The 16,285-nt window shown below is 38.3% G+C and overlaps 1 protein-coding gene across 2 annotated transcripts; it reads right to left on the bottom strand.

The window, feature by feature from the left end:
* Positions 1–13,084: 13,084 nt before the first annotated feature.
* LOC117213668 (asparagine-rich protein-like) lies at positions 13,085–15,885 on the bottom strand. Of its 2 annotated transcripts, XM_033459210.1 has the most exons (4): positions 15,748–15,885; positions 13,804–15,022; positions 13,370–13,707; positions 13,085–13,324 (listed from the first exon to the last, which is right to left on the bottom strand). In XM_033459210.1, exons 1-4 carry the CDS (start codon positions 15,784–15,786, stop codon positions 13,223–13,225), a joined length of 1,698 nt encoding a protein of 565 aa, XP_033315101.1. In that variant the 5' UTR covers positions 15,787–15,885; the 3' UTR covers positions 13,085–13,222. The 2 variants fall into 2 exon arrangements, with proteins under 2 accessions (XP_033315101.1, XP_033315100.1); XM_033459209.1 differs by having other exon boundaries at positions 13,085–13,707.
* Between the last annotated feature and the right edge of the window lie 400 nt (positions 15,886–16,285).

Here is a 16,285-nt window from a genome sequence, read left to right as displayed (position 1 = left end):
ATGTTATGAAAATGAAATGTAGAATCTGATTAAAAAATCGGAAGAAAAATAGAATTGTTTTTTGTTTGCTACTGAAGACTAGAATATCAAGAGAAACAGTGGATATGACAGACGAATGTTTTAATTACTACCCTGGGACAGGACACTTTATTCTTTCGAAACTTCATCTATTTAACAAAGGAGAAGAAACTTTTAATAAAAATTATATGCTTTCATACTAATTTTAATTTAATGTTTTAAACAATTCAACAAAGGAACATAACATCTCAGCGTGTTGTAACTTAATATAATAACTCGTCAATTTCTGTATTCATATTTCTTTGCTACACTCTTCTATAATTTTATTCTTTAATTATACAAAGTAATTTGAAACACTAGTTCTTAAATATTAAATATTCATTTTAAATCTTGAATATTATTTCTATTTACAGAAAAATTGATTCATCAACAGTATAATATTATAAAACGATATAATTTTTACAGAAAAGTACGAACGCGCAAGTGATTTCGTGGAGTTTTCCGCAACATGGCGGATTCTACGCAGGTATTTCCGAGTTAATAGCAATTACAGAATGAAACATAGCTACTAGAAAGCGATAAGCCTTGCCCTCTTGTAATTCGATTCGATTCGATTCGGTTGGGAAATAGCATCTGTTTCTGATTTTGAGAAGAGCGAAGTTATTGAAATTACGCTGTTCTTCGAGTAAGCTGAATAAACGATTTCTCTCGCAGTAATGTCATTTAGCTCGGATGAGACGTTCGATTAAAACGCATCTCCTTCGACTCATTTCCCATGCATGCAGCGTACAGTTTTTAAAACGAAACCTATCAATGTCCTGCCTTTGAAATACAAATCATGCACTGTGCTTAAAGGTACATTCTCCTTTAATGGAGTAACAATGTGCATAATGTGAATATGTACATATGTGTTACGTTACGTATAAAAAACGTCGGATTGGTCACTTTCTGCTTGAGTAAAAATTTGCATGGTCGAGGAGTACGTGAAAGTACATATATAACATGAAATTATTTCTCCGAACTTTTATCTTCTTTTTTTTTTTTTTAATCGAAATCTGGAACTGTTCGGATTTAAAGATTCGTATGCTTCCCACTTGCCATAAAGTAAATCGATTTTAAACACAAAGCGAATTCCGATTCGCGATGACGTGAATACAAATTTCGGATCTCGAACTCTAAAGATTTACAATGTTAAACGTCTCACAGTTTCTATTTCCATCTCTATACATAGGGTGAGTCACGTAACTCGTCGTATCTCTTTCTTGGTTGAAGTTAGAAGAAATTGTTAAAGAAAGAAGATGGATGGTTCAAGCAGGACCACATTTTCGTGACTACATTTATTTCCTAAGCATAAATATTTTATTTTATTTTTTAAAGTGAAAGGCATACAGTCTTCTGCATAGATCGAATCATCTCGTTCTAAGAGGAGAAAGAAACTCTGTTCCACCCTCTACATTGTATATTACATGCTACAAACGACCTTTAGTGCTTCATCTCTTTTACAAAATTATGCACTTTCAACTTCCTGCATGAATCGTCTTCGAAAGAAATTCTCTTCCCTGCTTCGTAGATAAGAAGATAAAACCCCTTCGATTCCACGTATTATTCGTAACTTTCTCATCGATTCGATGATTGATGAAGAAAAAAATATAACGGAACAAAGTCTCAAAAAAGAAAATAACTTCTGCGCTGTACTTCGATTTACTTCGAGAAGCAAGGATCCCTTTGTAGGATAATTCGTAACGAAAGGGTTTGTACGGGGGTAAGAGAGACAGCGACCGGATATCAGCGCAGTTCCGTGAAGTTTCGATAAGTCGGTCTCGAAGCGTTTACTTCCTGGTGAGCACGACTGCCTCGGATAGGATAGAAGACTGGAGAAAGTCTAGACTTTGAAAGATCAAAAGGCATCGGCGGCCTGGAAGTAACACGGTCCTGGTGTCTGGCTTCTCAGTAGGAGAGCTTCCAGAGAGTACCCTCCTTTTCGCTTCTTCATTCTCCCTCCGTCATCCTTTTTGCCAGGTCTTCCTCTTCTTCTCCGCTTGTTCCTGTCTTAGTTCCTATTTCAATCGCCCTGCCCTCTTTGTCGAGCCTATTTGCCTCTCTCCTCTTTCTCTCTTTTCCTCTCTACGCCATCGTGTGCCGTCTTTATAGGTTATGCAATCGTCCTTAAACGCTTTACAATACCCAGCAGTTTGATATCGAATCCTGGGATCATCGTAGAAATTGTGGTATTACCTCGCGACCGATGTTCTCGTTGTAAAATGTAATGCGCGAAATGGACACGGTTAAATGAACCGGACAACAACCGGTGCCGTGGGAATCCATGTAATTGACTGGATTATGGTACGAAAGAGGAGGATCCTGTTTTTGGTTGACCGATTACAGGACACGGTTTGTAAATTCTTTGAAATGCTGCTATTGATTTCGACATAAATAGGTACTCGTGCGATAATTAAATGTTTATCGTTGGCACTAACGTCGGTTAATTTTAGAAAATATCGAAAATATTGCATTTATTTTCTACATAATTATGATAAATGTATTTCAAATAATATCTAATTTAAATACTGTTAATTGTATTATACGAAAATAATGATCGGGACTTATTTAATATATTTTAATATATTTTTAATATATTTTTATAAAGTTTATCTCATGGGTTACAGAGTCTAACATATCCAAATTACACTAGGATAAAGAAGAATGCAATATAATATGCTGATCGATCGTATGTATAATTCATATAACCGATTAATGTAATTTTGAGTTTAATCATCTTTTCATTATTTTCTCCATCAAATTGCAAATATTCAACTATAACACTTAGAATCCTTAAAACTACAGTCTCGGATATTATAAAAATTTTCCGGAATAAATAATTACAGAATCAAATATCGCAATTTTCTACTTTTCGTTGGAAGATACTGATAAAGGTGATAAAATAGTTCGTTAAATGATAGGACAAGATTTAGGGATTTTTATAAAGCGGATTATTCAGTAAAAAGCAACACCTTTACGCTGTGCTTCTTCATCATTCATTATCCTTTGCTCAGCTCTTTTTTCCATCTATTTCTTCTTCATTCTTAAAGATTTTACGCGGGATCAAAGCACGCGATGGGAAATTTGATGCGATTATAAGTTCGAAGGTAAGAAACGAGGGAGCTAATTGCATCTTTTTCCGAAGGAGCAAAGGATAAGCTTCTCCTTCCTTTGGAATCGAGGAGCAAACTAAACGGTCGACCTCGTTCTCGTGGCGTGCTCGAATCTGGATTCTATTAACCCATTTCCTTGAAATCGTGCGTCAACTCTACAAAAACGAACTTTAACGACGTTTTTACATCCTCCACCCCGGCGACACGATTGCACATCACAGAGAGATCTTTGTTCCAAACAGTTACAACCCCTGAAATTACTTCTCGCGCCACATTGAAAGAATAAAAGTTTCAATCGTCTCTTTGCGTCAGACGTGGATGAAGTAATACTCGACTTCAAACTCGACGTTGCAAATAAAGTTCATCTACATTACACAACCAATATGCTGCAATATAGCAATATGCTATACGTTTCTGTTTAATTAATTTTAAACTAAACATCTATCGATTTATTTTTACTTCTGTATGCGATGAATTTAATACTTTTATATTGCAAATATAGCTTCGAGAATTATATTAGTACGGATTTTTGTTTCTACCGAACAAAACGTTTATTCATTGTGAAGCGTAGAATATTATTTATCTTTGATATTTATTTGTCCATCGAGTAGTTTTTATATGAGATTAGCTTTTTTGTATATAGAAACAAAATTAATGGCGAATTAACTAGCTTTAACAATTAAAAATGAGCATAAAGGAGGTTGATTAAAAGTAAGATTCCTTTCACGTGTATTCATTTTAATTGACAATACATTAAAGATTAAAAGAACTAAAAGAATAAAACTGATGTTCATGACTTTTTTTTTCTTTAGTTCTCAAGCTTCAACAATGAAATAATATATTTGAACTAATTACAAAGGCCACTTAAGAGATCTGCCTTTTTTATTCACGGCATTACAATAATTAACACAAATACGTATCTCTGTTAGACTACACAATGGCCTTCAATTTATTTTACATTTTGAGCAGACATTTATTTAAGAGTTAAGTACCTATACAAGGTGTGGATCCTACATAAATTACATTTTAATGTAACAACGCTGTTCAGTCGTTAAAACGAGAAACTAGAATATCTGTCCTACCGAGCAGAATAAATGTAACAACAACAAATGACAGTAGCCAAAATGTGCATAGAATTCGTTTACACGAGCCAGCTGACACTAATGATGCTGCGTTTACGAAACACAGGGGTGCCATGTTTTTCGCCCATTCCGCTTAAAATGTACAATTGTTTCGTTGTTATTATTATCATTATCGCGATGTCTATTTAATTTCACTGCTTCTATTTCGCTTGTAACGATTAAATAGACATCGAACGGTCGCGTGCCAATTTATGGCACGACTGTATCGCGAAGCACTTTGCTGATTACACGCATCGATGCTCGCATAAATGTCCAAATAAAATTTAACGCCATCGATTCTCCGTGATAATTCCATAAAACGCGGAAACGTGATCATCGAGCCGTTTCATCGGCCGTAAAAGAATCGCATCGTAGCGAGTGATTTCGTTGCTGCAATCTTTCGCTTTATGTGAACGCTTGGAAATTCAGGTTTCGTTAGTGAATGTTTGTTCCGCCGAGTTGATGTTTATTCGATCGAGTTGAAATTGAGTGTCGTGTACAATTTTCACGACGGTTGTAAGTTAATTAATGAAGATTTTCTTTTTGGGACAGTTGTTAAATGTTATTGAAGCTCTGTTCGGTATGAATTTTGCGTTACAATTATTCGTTTGTAGACAATTCAAATCTTGAAACAATTGGAAAGTTAAATTTTATATCGATAGTACTTTGAGAGTTGAATGTTAATAGTAGTTTTAGTTAAGTTCTAAGATTTTCTTATTAACTGTAGAATTAAAACTTAAAGCTTGCAGTAAGAAATGAAAATGGGAGAAGTTGCAAAATTGTATTGGTATGGATCTATAAAATTTCTCTGAAAAATTATAAACTAGTTATTTTAACTACTCCCCTAATTCTAACGTTAAATGCTTCTCATATCATAAATTCAAATTGTATAAATTTTATATATTCTCGTACTTAATCTTACGAATCTCATTATTTTCAGGAACTTCATTAACGCAGAAAAGGCCCATCCAAAGGTGAGTTCCTATTATCCGACTATATTGACTTTTAGATAATCGTCGGCGGTCCTCGTCAGAGAGTACCATCAAAAATACAAGATTCGTTTGCATAACGAAGCAATTGAAGAAAGTAAATTCCAATTTCCCAAGAAAATGATATCCCTTGCGTGGATTGTTCCATCATAGAACAAGTAGTTTAAAATTGCAGCCACTCCACGTAAACCAGAACAACGAGCATAAACGTTGCAACGGGAGGTAGGAACTGAGCGTTTCGCACGGAACACGGGTTATTTCAGACTAGTTCGCAAGAACGAAAGTTCATAGCGCAAGAGTTATAATTGCAAATAATGAAATATTTCGTTGGAGTTGTGTCTGTGTGTCTTCGTGCATTCACTTACACAAGAGGAAGGGAGCGTAGTGCTGGCGACGAGAAGAAACTTATTCTCGTCGTTCAAACTTTCTCGTCTCTAATTACCAAAACAGCCGCGTTCGTTTTGGATCTAATTCGCGGATGATAACTTGCTTGACGCGAATTAAAAGCAGAGACACAAGGAAAATGCGTTGACGCGCACCTGAGCTCTTTTCGTTCGTTGGTTCTTTCGTGCACCAATTATCCAGTGAATATCGAAAGGACGAGGTAGACAGCGAGATAGGAAAGACAGGGACGAACGAGTACGTTTCCACTGGTTCGATAAAAAGACGCTTTCAATATATCCAGCAAAAGGAATTACAAAAATTCGGATATTAGTTCGGTGCAGATCGATCGTAATCGTGTGTGAGAAACCGTCAGTCCATGGGAACACGATGGAGCAAGATGGGGAACGCGATGGAAAGGAAAAAGCTGCAGGGGTGGCGTAAGCGAGGGTACAGAGGCTCGACTTCTCCTTTGAGATCGTGCCAAAGAACGTTCCATATGAAAATAAACCAAATAAATCGCGTGTTTCAGACGTTCACGTAATAGGAAACGAAATAGGATGTCGATAGATCGAGCTGTTTTTAGTTGTTCTTTCCTTCATCCATCCCCCTCGATCAAACTGTTCACCCTTCTTTCTCTCAACGTTCGTCATCCCTTTCGTTTTCCCTCCTTTTTTCTTCTTTTTTATTTTCCTATGTATGTATGTTTCAATGGAATGTTTCGCGTGTTACCATTTCTCCTTCTCCTTCTTTTCGTCTTCGTCGTCGTCGTCATGGAGGTGGTTGTGTGCACATTTTGCGTTCCTCTAGCGAAAGAACGAAACTCACAGTTTCCTCTGATGTACGCGCGTCTTGTTCGACTGGCTGTCGAAGAAAAAGCCAGGTGCGCACCTTTTCCGGAAAGAAATATCCAATCTTCCCCTGTCGGTCAAAGTGCGCCGCAAAAAGGGCCGAAGAATGAAGCGAGGCGTAGCTGCGTTGATGTACGCTGCCAGGCTATCGGAAACGTCTTTACATCAATATCAGATCAACGTTGAGAAGCTTCTAACGCGACCTCCTCCATTGAAAAACTGTAAAAATACCGCGAAGCATTTCCAATGCTTAATTCGTAGATCGAAGAGACAGTAAATGTGATTTTCGAGTTTTCACATAATAATTACATGTTACTTTTAATCGAATGAGATTATTGGTTGATTGTAATTTATTAATATAATGTTCGGAAATGTACTAATTAAAAGGTTACCAATTCTATAGTCTACAATTGTATAAAAAATTAAATTTTAAATATTCTTAAATATTCGTAGTCATAAATTTGGCCTAAATTCTTCATAGAGAATGCAGCGTGTTTCTTTTTCCTTCTTCTTCGTATTACACGAATGAAAACCGTTCGACCATTAATCCTGCATATTCCCTTCGCGAAACACCAGGCCGGTGTACTATTTTCTCGTCGGGTCGGCATTTCTGTCGAGGTCGTGGCTGGCAGAGGTCGCAATAAAATTGCATGCCCTACTCGCGCAGAGGTCTAAGAAATCGCTCATGTGTCACTGGTGGACGTGTTCCTTGATACCAGCAGATGCTTTTCGGTAGGATTTACAGGGCAACGGTACGTGAAGCGCAAGTACCTCGGGTACCAAGCCGGAAAAGCCTTTGCCGGATACGGGTTCACAGCCGAGACAGACCGTTCGTGGCGCTGTATTTGGTGGTAGGGGGCAACAGGCAACGATAAAACCAGCACCAGAGGCGCATTGGGCGGGATGTTTTTAAAACTTACTCCTCTGCTCGTCGGCACACCCACACCATTAGGAAGCAGGTTCTGAATCTTCTCCTTCCTTCATTCCTTCTTTTTCTTCCCTCCTTGCCTCTTCTTGTTTACCATCTTTCTTCTGAAGCCGCGCCGCGTTCTGCACTTCGCGTTTCCTCGCGAGAGGGCCCCGCAAAAGTCTGAGCACTACGTCTTTCGGCCTCACCCTGACAAGAATACACGTTACGCTTGAACAACTAGCTCTTCCTTCCTTCCCATCTCCCCGACCAACCCTCTATCCCAACCCCTCGCCATTCTCTGTTTCTTTTGCTCGTTCACCGAGGCTTGCTTTCAATGCACAACGCTCAAGATACACCAAGGTTCCAGACGAACACTCCCGCCCCCTTGTCTTCGAGATTTCGGCCCCGAGTTCGGATTTAAATATCTGAAAACGGGAAAGACGGCCTTTCCCGCTGCCTTTAGTCAAGTCTATCCCCTTTCCTTTTTTCACTTTCTCCTTGCCTCCGCTGCTATCGTTTGTTCGCTCAGGTGCACCACGATCGAGAAGCTCCATCCGTCTGTCTTTCTTTCCCCTCCTTCTGGAGAGCGAGCGTCAATTTCCCATCGGACGAGTTGGAAACCTTCACGGTCTTACCGTTAAAAGCCTGGCTCCTTCGCGCTCCACTTTTCCGACCGATTTCTTTTCGTCTTTCATTCCCCTCATTTCCGCTGGAACACCTCGCGCCGTTTACTCGACCATACTCCCCGTGTGTACACGATGAGCCACACGAGGGAGCAAAATTTCAGGAGTCGTCAAGATGCGGTTCAACGAGGTTCAACGAGGTTCAACAAAATACGAGGTGTAATTAAGGAATGGAGATGGTAAATGAGGTAAATGACGCATGCAAATTTTATGATATCGTAGAAGAATCTTACTAGAACGAGTATAATCGATCAGCATTAATTTACGAAGATAATGTGATGTTTGAAAGTGTTGATGGAGGCCAAATTAATAATAAAAACACAGTGTCCACAAAAAATATTTGCAAATATTATTAGCTTTCGAATGGAGCATTCATTTATCGAGTTTTACGTTGTTTCATTGTCATAATATGAAATTTTTTATAATCTTTGTAATCTATATGGAAGTATCACTAAATAATACGAAATTTAATATATTTGATTAAGTTATATATCCCTATGATTATCTGTCCCACAATCATAGTTATACGTACATAAAATAATTTTTAATTGTCGACGCATATGGAATTCAAATACCCGTGCAAAAATATTTGCACGAAAAATTTTAATCGGCTTGGAAAGCTGAAAATACCGAGAAAGGAGCCAAGTTATTCGATCGAGTAATATTCTGATTATTTTTTAATCTGTCGTTTTTGTAATTTTATTCGACCAACATTTCAATGAACGAACATTAACTTCCCATTCTGCATACCTTCCTTCTTTTTTCCCTTTATTGTACTATATTTTTCATAAATCTGAGTTTTAATCAAAACATTTATTAAATTGTTCGGACACCGGTGGAAACATGCAAAATTCGTTAATACTGATGAACCGGCGAGATAAAAAACGGAACAGCGATCGAAATGGTAGGAAATATTTCGATGGCGCGTACTATACGATCATTGAAATAAACATTGCATAAATGACGCGAAACCGTACGACGGCCGTGAGCATTGCGGGTTATAAAACACTGAACATTCGAAAATTTATAATTTCGCACGTCAGCGTGTCGCGGCACGAAACCACAGACAGAAAAGCAGAGGTAAAAAGCTACAGAGAGAAAGAGAGAAAGAAGTACGTCGGGGTGAAAGAGAAGCAGAAAATAATTTTGAGTCGTTGAAACGAAAAAAGAGCTGTTAATTAAGCCAGATCTCAATGAACATGTATTTACCCTGAGCAAACTATGGCCCGTATCAATATTAACTTTAAATATTCCATTTTCTCACAAACATAAATATATAGGTGGTTGCAAAATCGTTCGCGTCTCGAACATGAAAAGACCAGTGCCATTTTGAATTTTTCGCAGCGTCGGTTCGCCCGAGGAAGATTTGCCGTTTTAATATAATTTATCCTATTAATTTCATACACGCGCGGATTGTGTCAGTATTCCCAGGAAATATATTTTAATTACGAAAAAGCTAATTTGTGAACTTTAATATATCATTATTATTAGCGTGTGTAGAAAGAAACGCGCCCTCACCGTTTCGTAACGCTTTTCCTTTGCTTTACGCCGTAAACGTAAATAATAATTATTCTAATGGGAATAAACCGTGCCTGAAAGGATTGCAACGCTCTTTCGGTATTATTTTCCATGGGATTTCTAGTTTTTTAATTCATTTCATTCCATTCGATTCTACGTTTGCGGATATGACGTGTGCTCAAGGTAAACATATATTGGCCAGTGTATGAATAACGCTTGAATATCGTACGAAAAGCAAAGTTTCGTGACTGGAACAAATAATTAAAGGATCATAAAAAGAAGATTTTATCTCGAGGTATTCAAATCACGAAAGATTTTTAGGATAATTTTATACAATTTCATATTTATCGTGAATATAATGAATAGGCTAAATTAATCTAAAATACAATGATCTAAAACTTGTAAGACATTTCAAAAAGTTTTTCCGCATGAAGAGTGAAACATTAACACGACTATTCTTGTTATTCCCTATAATCGTATTTTCTATTACAAATGCTTCACGAATGGCCTTTAGCAGTAAGAGAAATTTCCGACAAAATGATTGCTAATTAATATTCCCGTTGGTCAAACAAAATTCTCGGAAACCAATCGATGCTACTTTCTCTCGATCAAATCTCGTTAACAATCCCATTAAGAGCGACGTCTCTCGATTGCACGATCATTCTGGCATTCCCCGAATTATATACACGATCGTTAATAGGATCGACGACACGATAATAATAGCGAAACCCTCGCACTTGCGCGATAATACCAATCTCGGTCTCGAGTTCGACGGTTTGAGGTGGTTAGAAAACGAAGAACGACGGGGGATGGACTCTCATTTTTTGGACGAGCGTCTTTAATTAAGATCTTCCGTCGAAATTTCCCCGGCGTATTCGGTTTCTGGGGTTCGAACGAAAGCGGCCGCAATTCTCGATAAACCGTGCTGAAAGGAAACTCGTTAAAAGCAATCCAGCAGTGATCGAATCGATCGTTTTGCGCCGTTCGTCTGTACGCGGCTAGAAAGCCCGCGGAAGAATGAGGCGAAAGTAAGAGGGTGATACGAGGAAGAAAAAAGAAACAGGGTAGATTAAAAGAGGACGCTTTTCAAGAAGATAGAAACAGAGGGGATAAGCAAGAAACAGAATATTTGTACTCTGTGTGTGGTTATAGGACGAGTGATCCCTGTTTCAGATAAAGCAAGATACAGATATTTGAGACAAGTAATTAACGATAAGTAGTTTGTCCTGCAATTCGTCCAATTTAATTGTGAACAATTTTTATGAACATTTGGAAATAGCCTATTTGACTTGTTTTCAATGGCGTGATAAATGTGTCGTGTAAGTATTTACATCGACAGCTTGTCAACGTTAATTTTTGATGACATAACTTCTACTTATTAAAGAGAAGGTTTGACGAATTAATATTAATATAGTCAGTTCTAATTGCCATAATTCTATAGTTTGTGCATATTATTTATGCTTTATCCGTAAAAGTTACGTCGTCGTTTATTTTATCACATTGTTCTTTGTCATATCTCTTCGCTGATTCAAACAACTCTACTGTATAATTATTGGAATTATTTTCCCGTTCTTCATATTTTCTTTTGGTGGACGTAAAGTACACGGTACTTTCTCTTTCTAATGCTATCTCATAATATACATATAACAAGCTCGATTATTCCATGCAAAGTTCAAGACTGAATCCCAAGATGTTGAAGCTCGTGTGACTCTAATACCTCTACCTTATACTACCTTGAAGGTTAACCATTTGCGAGGACAGTCGGGCGAATGATTTAATTAAAAAGCTTGAACGTAATATACGGAGACATTCTTTGTCTCGATTCACAATTTTCAAGACGTCGAAATCGGCCGACGAAAAAGAGGGAAACAAGAAAGAAAGAAAGAACAGAGTGTCGTCTGGCGGGAGACGATTTCTGTGATCGTCTCGAGTTAGGTAAGAAATGGGCCAACGAGCGTGAAAGGAAACGGAAGAAAATTAACGAAAAACAGAAGGACGGCGAGGAGCAAAGTACCGAGAGCAGAAGAGAAATCAGACGTTGGGAAGGACGTGGAAAGTTGGCTAGAAAATCAGGATGAAAAGAGGAAGGGACAAGTAGTGCGGATCGCGCGGCAGATAGCAGACGTAGAAAGTGAACGTGGCTGGCAGGACGCAAAGGGTAGATAATTAGACAAGAAACACAGACTCGTTGCCTTTCTCTCTCGTCACCTAGAGTTTCTTCCAGCCATTTCGACTTTCTCTTTTCGCTGGAGCCCGTATCCTCCTTAATTAAATATAAGCGCCGGCTTACCTCTGCTTCTCAAACCTCACCGCCTGAGCCCGTCGTTTCATCCCCGTTTCTCCACCATTCTCTTCCTACTTCTTCTTCTTCTTTCCTCTTTCTTTCCGTCCTTCTCTCCTGTTCCCGAAAGTACACCGTTAAGCCAACGTTTCTCGTTCGCGAGATACTCTCGCGTGCGCGTATGTACTTTCAGCTGTTTGCACAAATTCAGCCCGTGTGCACGAACACGGTCCCGTACACCTCTGCAAACGCGTGTACGCGCGCAACGAAGGGTAACACTTAGGGAGGCGTAGAGTACACGCGTGCACATACACGTTCGAGTACATACGTGTACATACGTATGTATGTATATATATACGTATGTGAGATATACACAACGCGGTTCTATCGCCACGCAATTACGAGAGGAACCAAGCACGTTTGCGTAGGTCACACGTGGGACAGAGAGGTTCACCCGCTCTTCTCTCTCGCCTGGGCGACTAATACGCGAGACTGATGCGATGCTTGGCGATACGGCCGTGGGACAAGGAAGGGTTATAATCGTTTTAAACGATCGCGCCAGGCCTGATTAAGGATCGTCGATCCTCTTAGCGGCGCCGCCGATGGTGCGACCCGCGGGCTTACGGTGTTTAGGCGAAATTCCCAAGCCCTACGCTATTTAGTTTGTTTTATTATAAGATGTTTCCAGCCACGACACTGAGGTTCCTGAAAACGCGGTAATAAAGTATGATTTAGGAATTTTATTACCGCGTTTGTTTTACGAAGAATATGGGGAAATCAATGGATTTATTCTGTTCAAAGAAGGCGATTTATCGTGTCATCTTCATTTGTACGCGTACTTTTCTAGTTTTCTACAGTTTTTACAAAATAATTCATTTTGTTAAAATTGTTTGTTGTAAAATCTTTATCACAGTATTATACGAATAATGTAACATTTATTTAGTATGCATATTATCCATTTGTATGTTATACATCTTACATGTGTGCTAGTGTGTGTTTTCCAATATATGAGAAACGTATTGATCCCGTACACAGATTTGTAAATATACAATAAGTATATAACGAATATATTATTGTAAAACGAAAAGATGTAAATTTACATTCGGATGTTTATAATGTTTTTTTATTACTTCTAATAACAAACCTTCTACCATTAAAAGGACTTGTAGTAGTAATGCATTTCCTCATACATGTCCCTTAGATTTTTAAATAAAAATGTAAACTTACCTAGTTAAATTTCTGAAATTATCATGCTTAGAATCTTTGTTATTCAATATCATACTTGGACTCACACGTGCATGGATATCGAAGCGTGTAATTACGAGTTATTACGCTTCGTAATATCGTCAAATTTTGTAGTTGACTCGGTAGTTACTAATATCTTATACTTACGAGGTGAAAATTTATACACCTGACTATTACGGCTGACGTTATTTATCTTGGAATTATTGTAAAATGTACTATTGCTATAATTATTTTCTGATAATCTAGAATGAAACCTATTAGATATATTCTTATTCTCTGCGATACTATTCTGCATCTTAAGGTTTAGAGTGTAACCGTTGTTTGATTTACGATCAAAATTAATTGTATTATTCATAAACTTATTAGCAAATGCATTATCACTAGATGTCGTACGTTCTCTGTTCCAATTTAAAGTATAAGGCCATCTTTTCTCAAACGAAGATTCATTTTTGTTTTCTTTACTGCGAAGAGGGTGCAGACGGCCTGCCGCTCCGAATCCTGGGAAGCCATTTCTCGTTTCCTGTAGTTGATGCTCCTCTTCTTGTCGACTCAACTTTTCTAAAATAAAATACAATAATTCCATAAAATCAGTCGCTCCTATTTCCGCTTATTCTTTAACAAGCAGAACAATTTCCAAAATAATTTCTGGATTACCTGTTGATGTCAGAGGTTCTAGAAAACTTTCAATAGATCTCCTGTTATTGTTCAAAGAATCAAATATCCTTCGTAATATTCTCTGATAAGCAGTTTTGTTCCGACCAGCCGCGTTCAAAACATTCGATACCGCAGAGTTCATCAAACTCGTATTCGTCGATCCGTCAGCAGGCACTACGTGTACCAAGTGTTTCTGTCCCATCTGATCAGTACCCAGAATCAACTTTGGTATCGATTGCCTCACCTTGCTCCCATTTTCCCTCGATCTGACATCCTTCGAAGATCCACTCACATTTTCCTTTAATGCAACACCCTTCGAGGATTCGCTCAAATTTTCCTTCGATCCAACATTCTTCGAAGATCCGTTGAAATTTTCTTTCTCGCTAGTAACCTTCAACTCTGGACGTTGTCTTTTGACATTTCTCAACTCATTCCTCTTCTCGCCATTTATTCCTGCATCATCCTTTTTCGGCATCGCGCTTGTGCTCTCCGAAGTCTCTTCAACATCACTTTCATTACGTTTCTTAGAAATAATATCGTCAGTCGAGTTTCCAACAATACGTTTCTGAGGCAACGAATTCCTGTCAACGTACGACCAAAAGTTTCCAGATTTTCTCTGACCGGAAGAATCGTTTTCTACGGCGACGTAAGCAGCGCCGTCGCTATGATAGCTATGCTTATCGTTCATGTAGATATCCTGCTCGCCTTCTGACGTCACGTAGACGTACGTTTGCGGCCACAGGCTCCTCGTGTGGTAGCTACCGTCTACCTGCGGTAAGATCGTCAGCTGAAGATCGTGTCTTGCGGCGCCGTGTGAAGAGGTTCTCTTGATTCTCCGCAGCACCCACTTGACCGTAGGGTGCGTGTGGTCGATACACACGCCGCATTCGACGCATCCTTGTTGACAGAACAACCAGTGGCCGCTCGGCAGTTGGTAAACGTCGCCACGCGACAAGACGACGTTGGCCACGTCGTTCGAGACGATGGGAAACGGGCCGCCATAAAATGGCGCCTCCAACAGACGTCTGTACAGCTGGTGGTTTCCTGATGGCGATGGCGAGATCGTCTTGAACACGAACTCTCGGAGAATATACTCCCAATAGGATGGCGTGTTAAATGATTGACTCGATGCAGAGGCATGACGCTTTCCGGAATAATGTTTCGACTGCTCTGGATTTTGTTTTGACGGTGTCTGAATGGCCGCGAAGATTAGCGAGAACTGTGCGAAAAATTATAGATATTAAGGACAGTTGATTCGTAGATGATAAATTCTCGAAGATATACAACTTTGATAGAGTAAATATCTAGTTTGAGGTTTGGATGGAATATCTAGAAGAATTGGATATTTTTTACACGAGGTATTTAACAGAAAGGAATATTCTATCAATGTGATTGTATTTAGAAGCATCATTTTTCGCAAATGAAATATTTGCGGGGATCGAGTATTTTTCATAAGGTGGTTGGGAAAGTTGGATATTTTATTGGAATATAGTATTCGCACAGAATTAATATTTTTATACTGCATATCGTATTTATAAGAATTATTTTTTGAGAATTCAGTTTTTGGGAAGATTGAGTAAGTAAGTATTGAGATTTTTAAGGAAAAGTACTTGGGAGAATTGGATATATCTCAGAGATGAAGTAATTGGAAAACCTGAGAAACTTCGTGGTTTGTAAGTTTCGGAATATTACGGGAGTTTCGTACAAATAGGAAAAAGAATTGCACGTGGTTAGCAGAAAATGTAAAGTAGAACGAATAATGACAAAATTGATAAAGAAGTAAGAATTTATAGGAAGAACTCAGGGTACTTCAAATATAACGGCTATCGTTAATCAAAAAGAGTGAAACCTAATATCCTTGTAGTTGAAATGTTCGCAATATCATTCCCAGAAGAAGTATTTCACACAAGAAAAATATCAATTGAATTATTGATTTTCACTCACCATCACCATTGAGATAAGGTTCCACTTTGTCGGATTCATGTTTCCCTCCCTCTAATCACACTGACACTGGAAACGCAGCAAAAAGTGTAAAGTTAAAGAGAATTCATGATGCACAAGGGTCGGTGTAACGTGTCCAGCACCTGGTGGGCGACTGAATCATACAAAAATCATGACCAGTTCCTGATATTGAACATATGTTGGAGATTCTACTATGGATACCGAGCTACTGTCTAAGAAAACCGAGATTATCTTCGGTTAAACATTCGATCCGCTAATCGAACAATATTATTCAAACATACCGGTCAGGTCAGATTTATCGCGTGTAACTTAAGGATACGATGTGTCGAATATATTTAAAAGATTATACTTGTCAAAGACTATACTCGTCAAAACAGTCGGCATTACTTTATTCGATGATATAAATATAAATGTAAAATAAATAAATTCTTTCTTAATGACGGAGGCAACAAGTTCTTCTGAATGTAAAAATGAGAATTTATTGTTTGCGAGTGTTTAGTTCAAAATACAATAGATATAT

This window comes from Bombus bifarius, unplaced genomic scaffold (genome assembly GCF_011952205.1).
Source record: "Bombus bifarius isolate JDL3187 unplaced genomic scaffold, Bbif_JDL3187 scf7180000009125, whole genome shotgun sequence".
Lineage (NCBI taxonomy): Eukaryota > Metazoa > Arthropoda > Insecta > Hymenoptera > Apidae > Bombus > Bombus bifarius.
This window is presented reverse-complemented; position numbering and strand designations above follow the sequence as displayed.

Coding starts and splice junctions, on each gene's coding strand:
- LOC117213668 (XM_033459209.1), bottom strand. CDS start 15,786: ATGAATCCGACAAAGTGGAACCTTATCTCAATGGTGATG. Junction 15,023..15,747: donor ACCTTATCTCAATGGTGATG/GTGAGTGAAAAT, acceptor TTTTTCGCACAG/TTCTCGCTAATCTTCGCGGC. Junction 13,708..13,803: donor AGAACCTCTGACATCAACAG/GTAATCCAGAAA, acceptor ATTTTATTTTAG/AAAAGTTGAGTCGACAAGAA.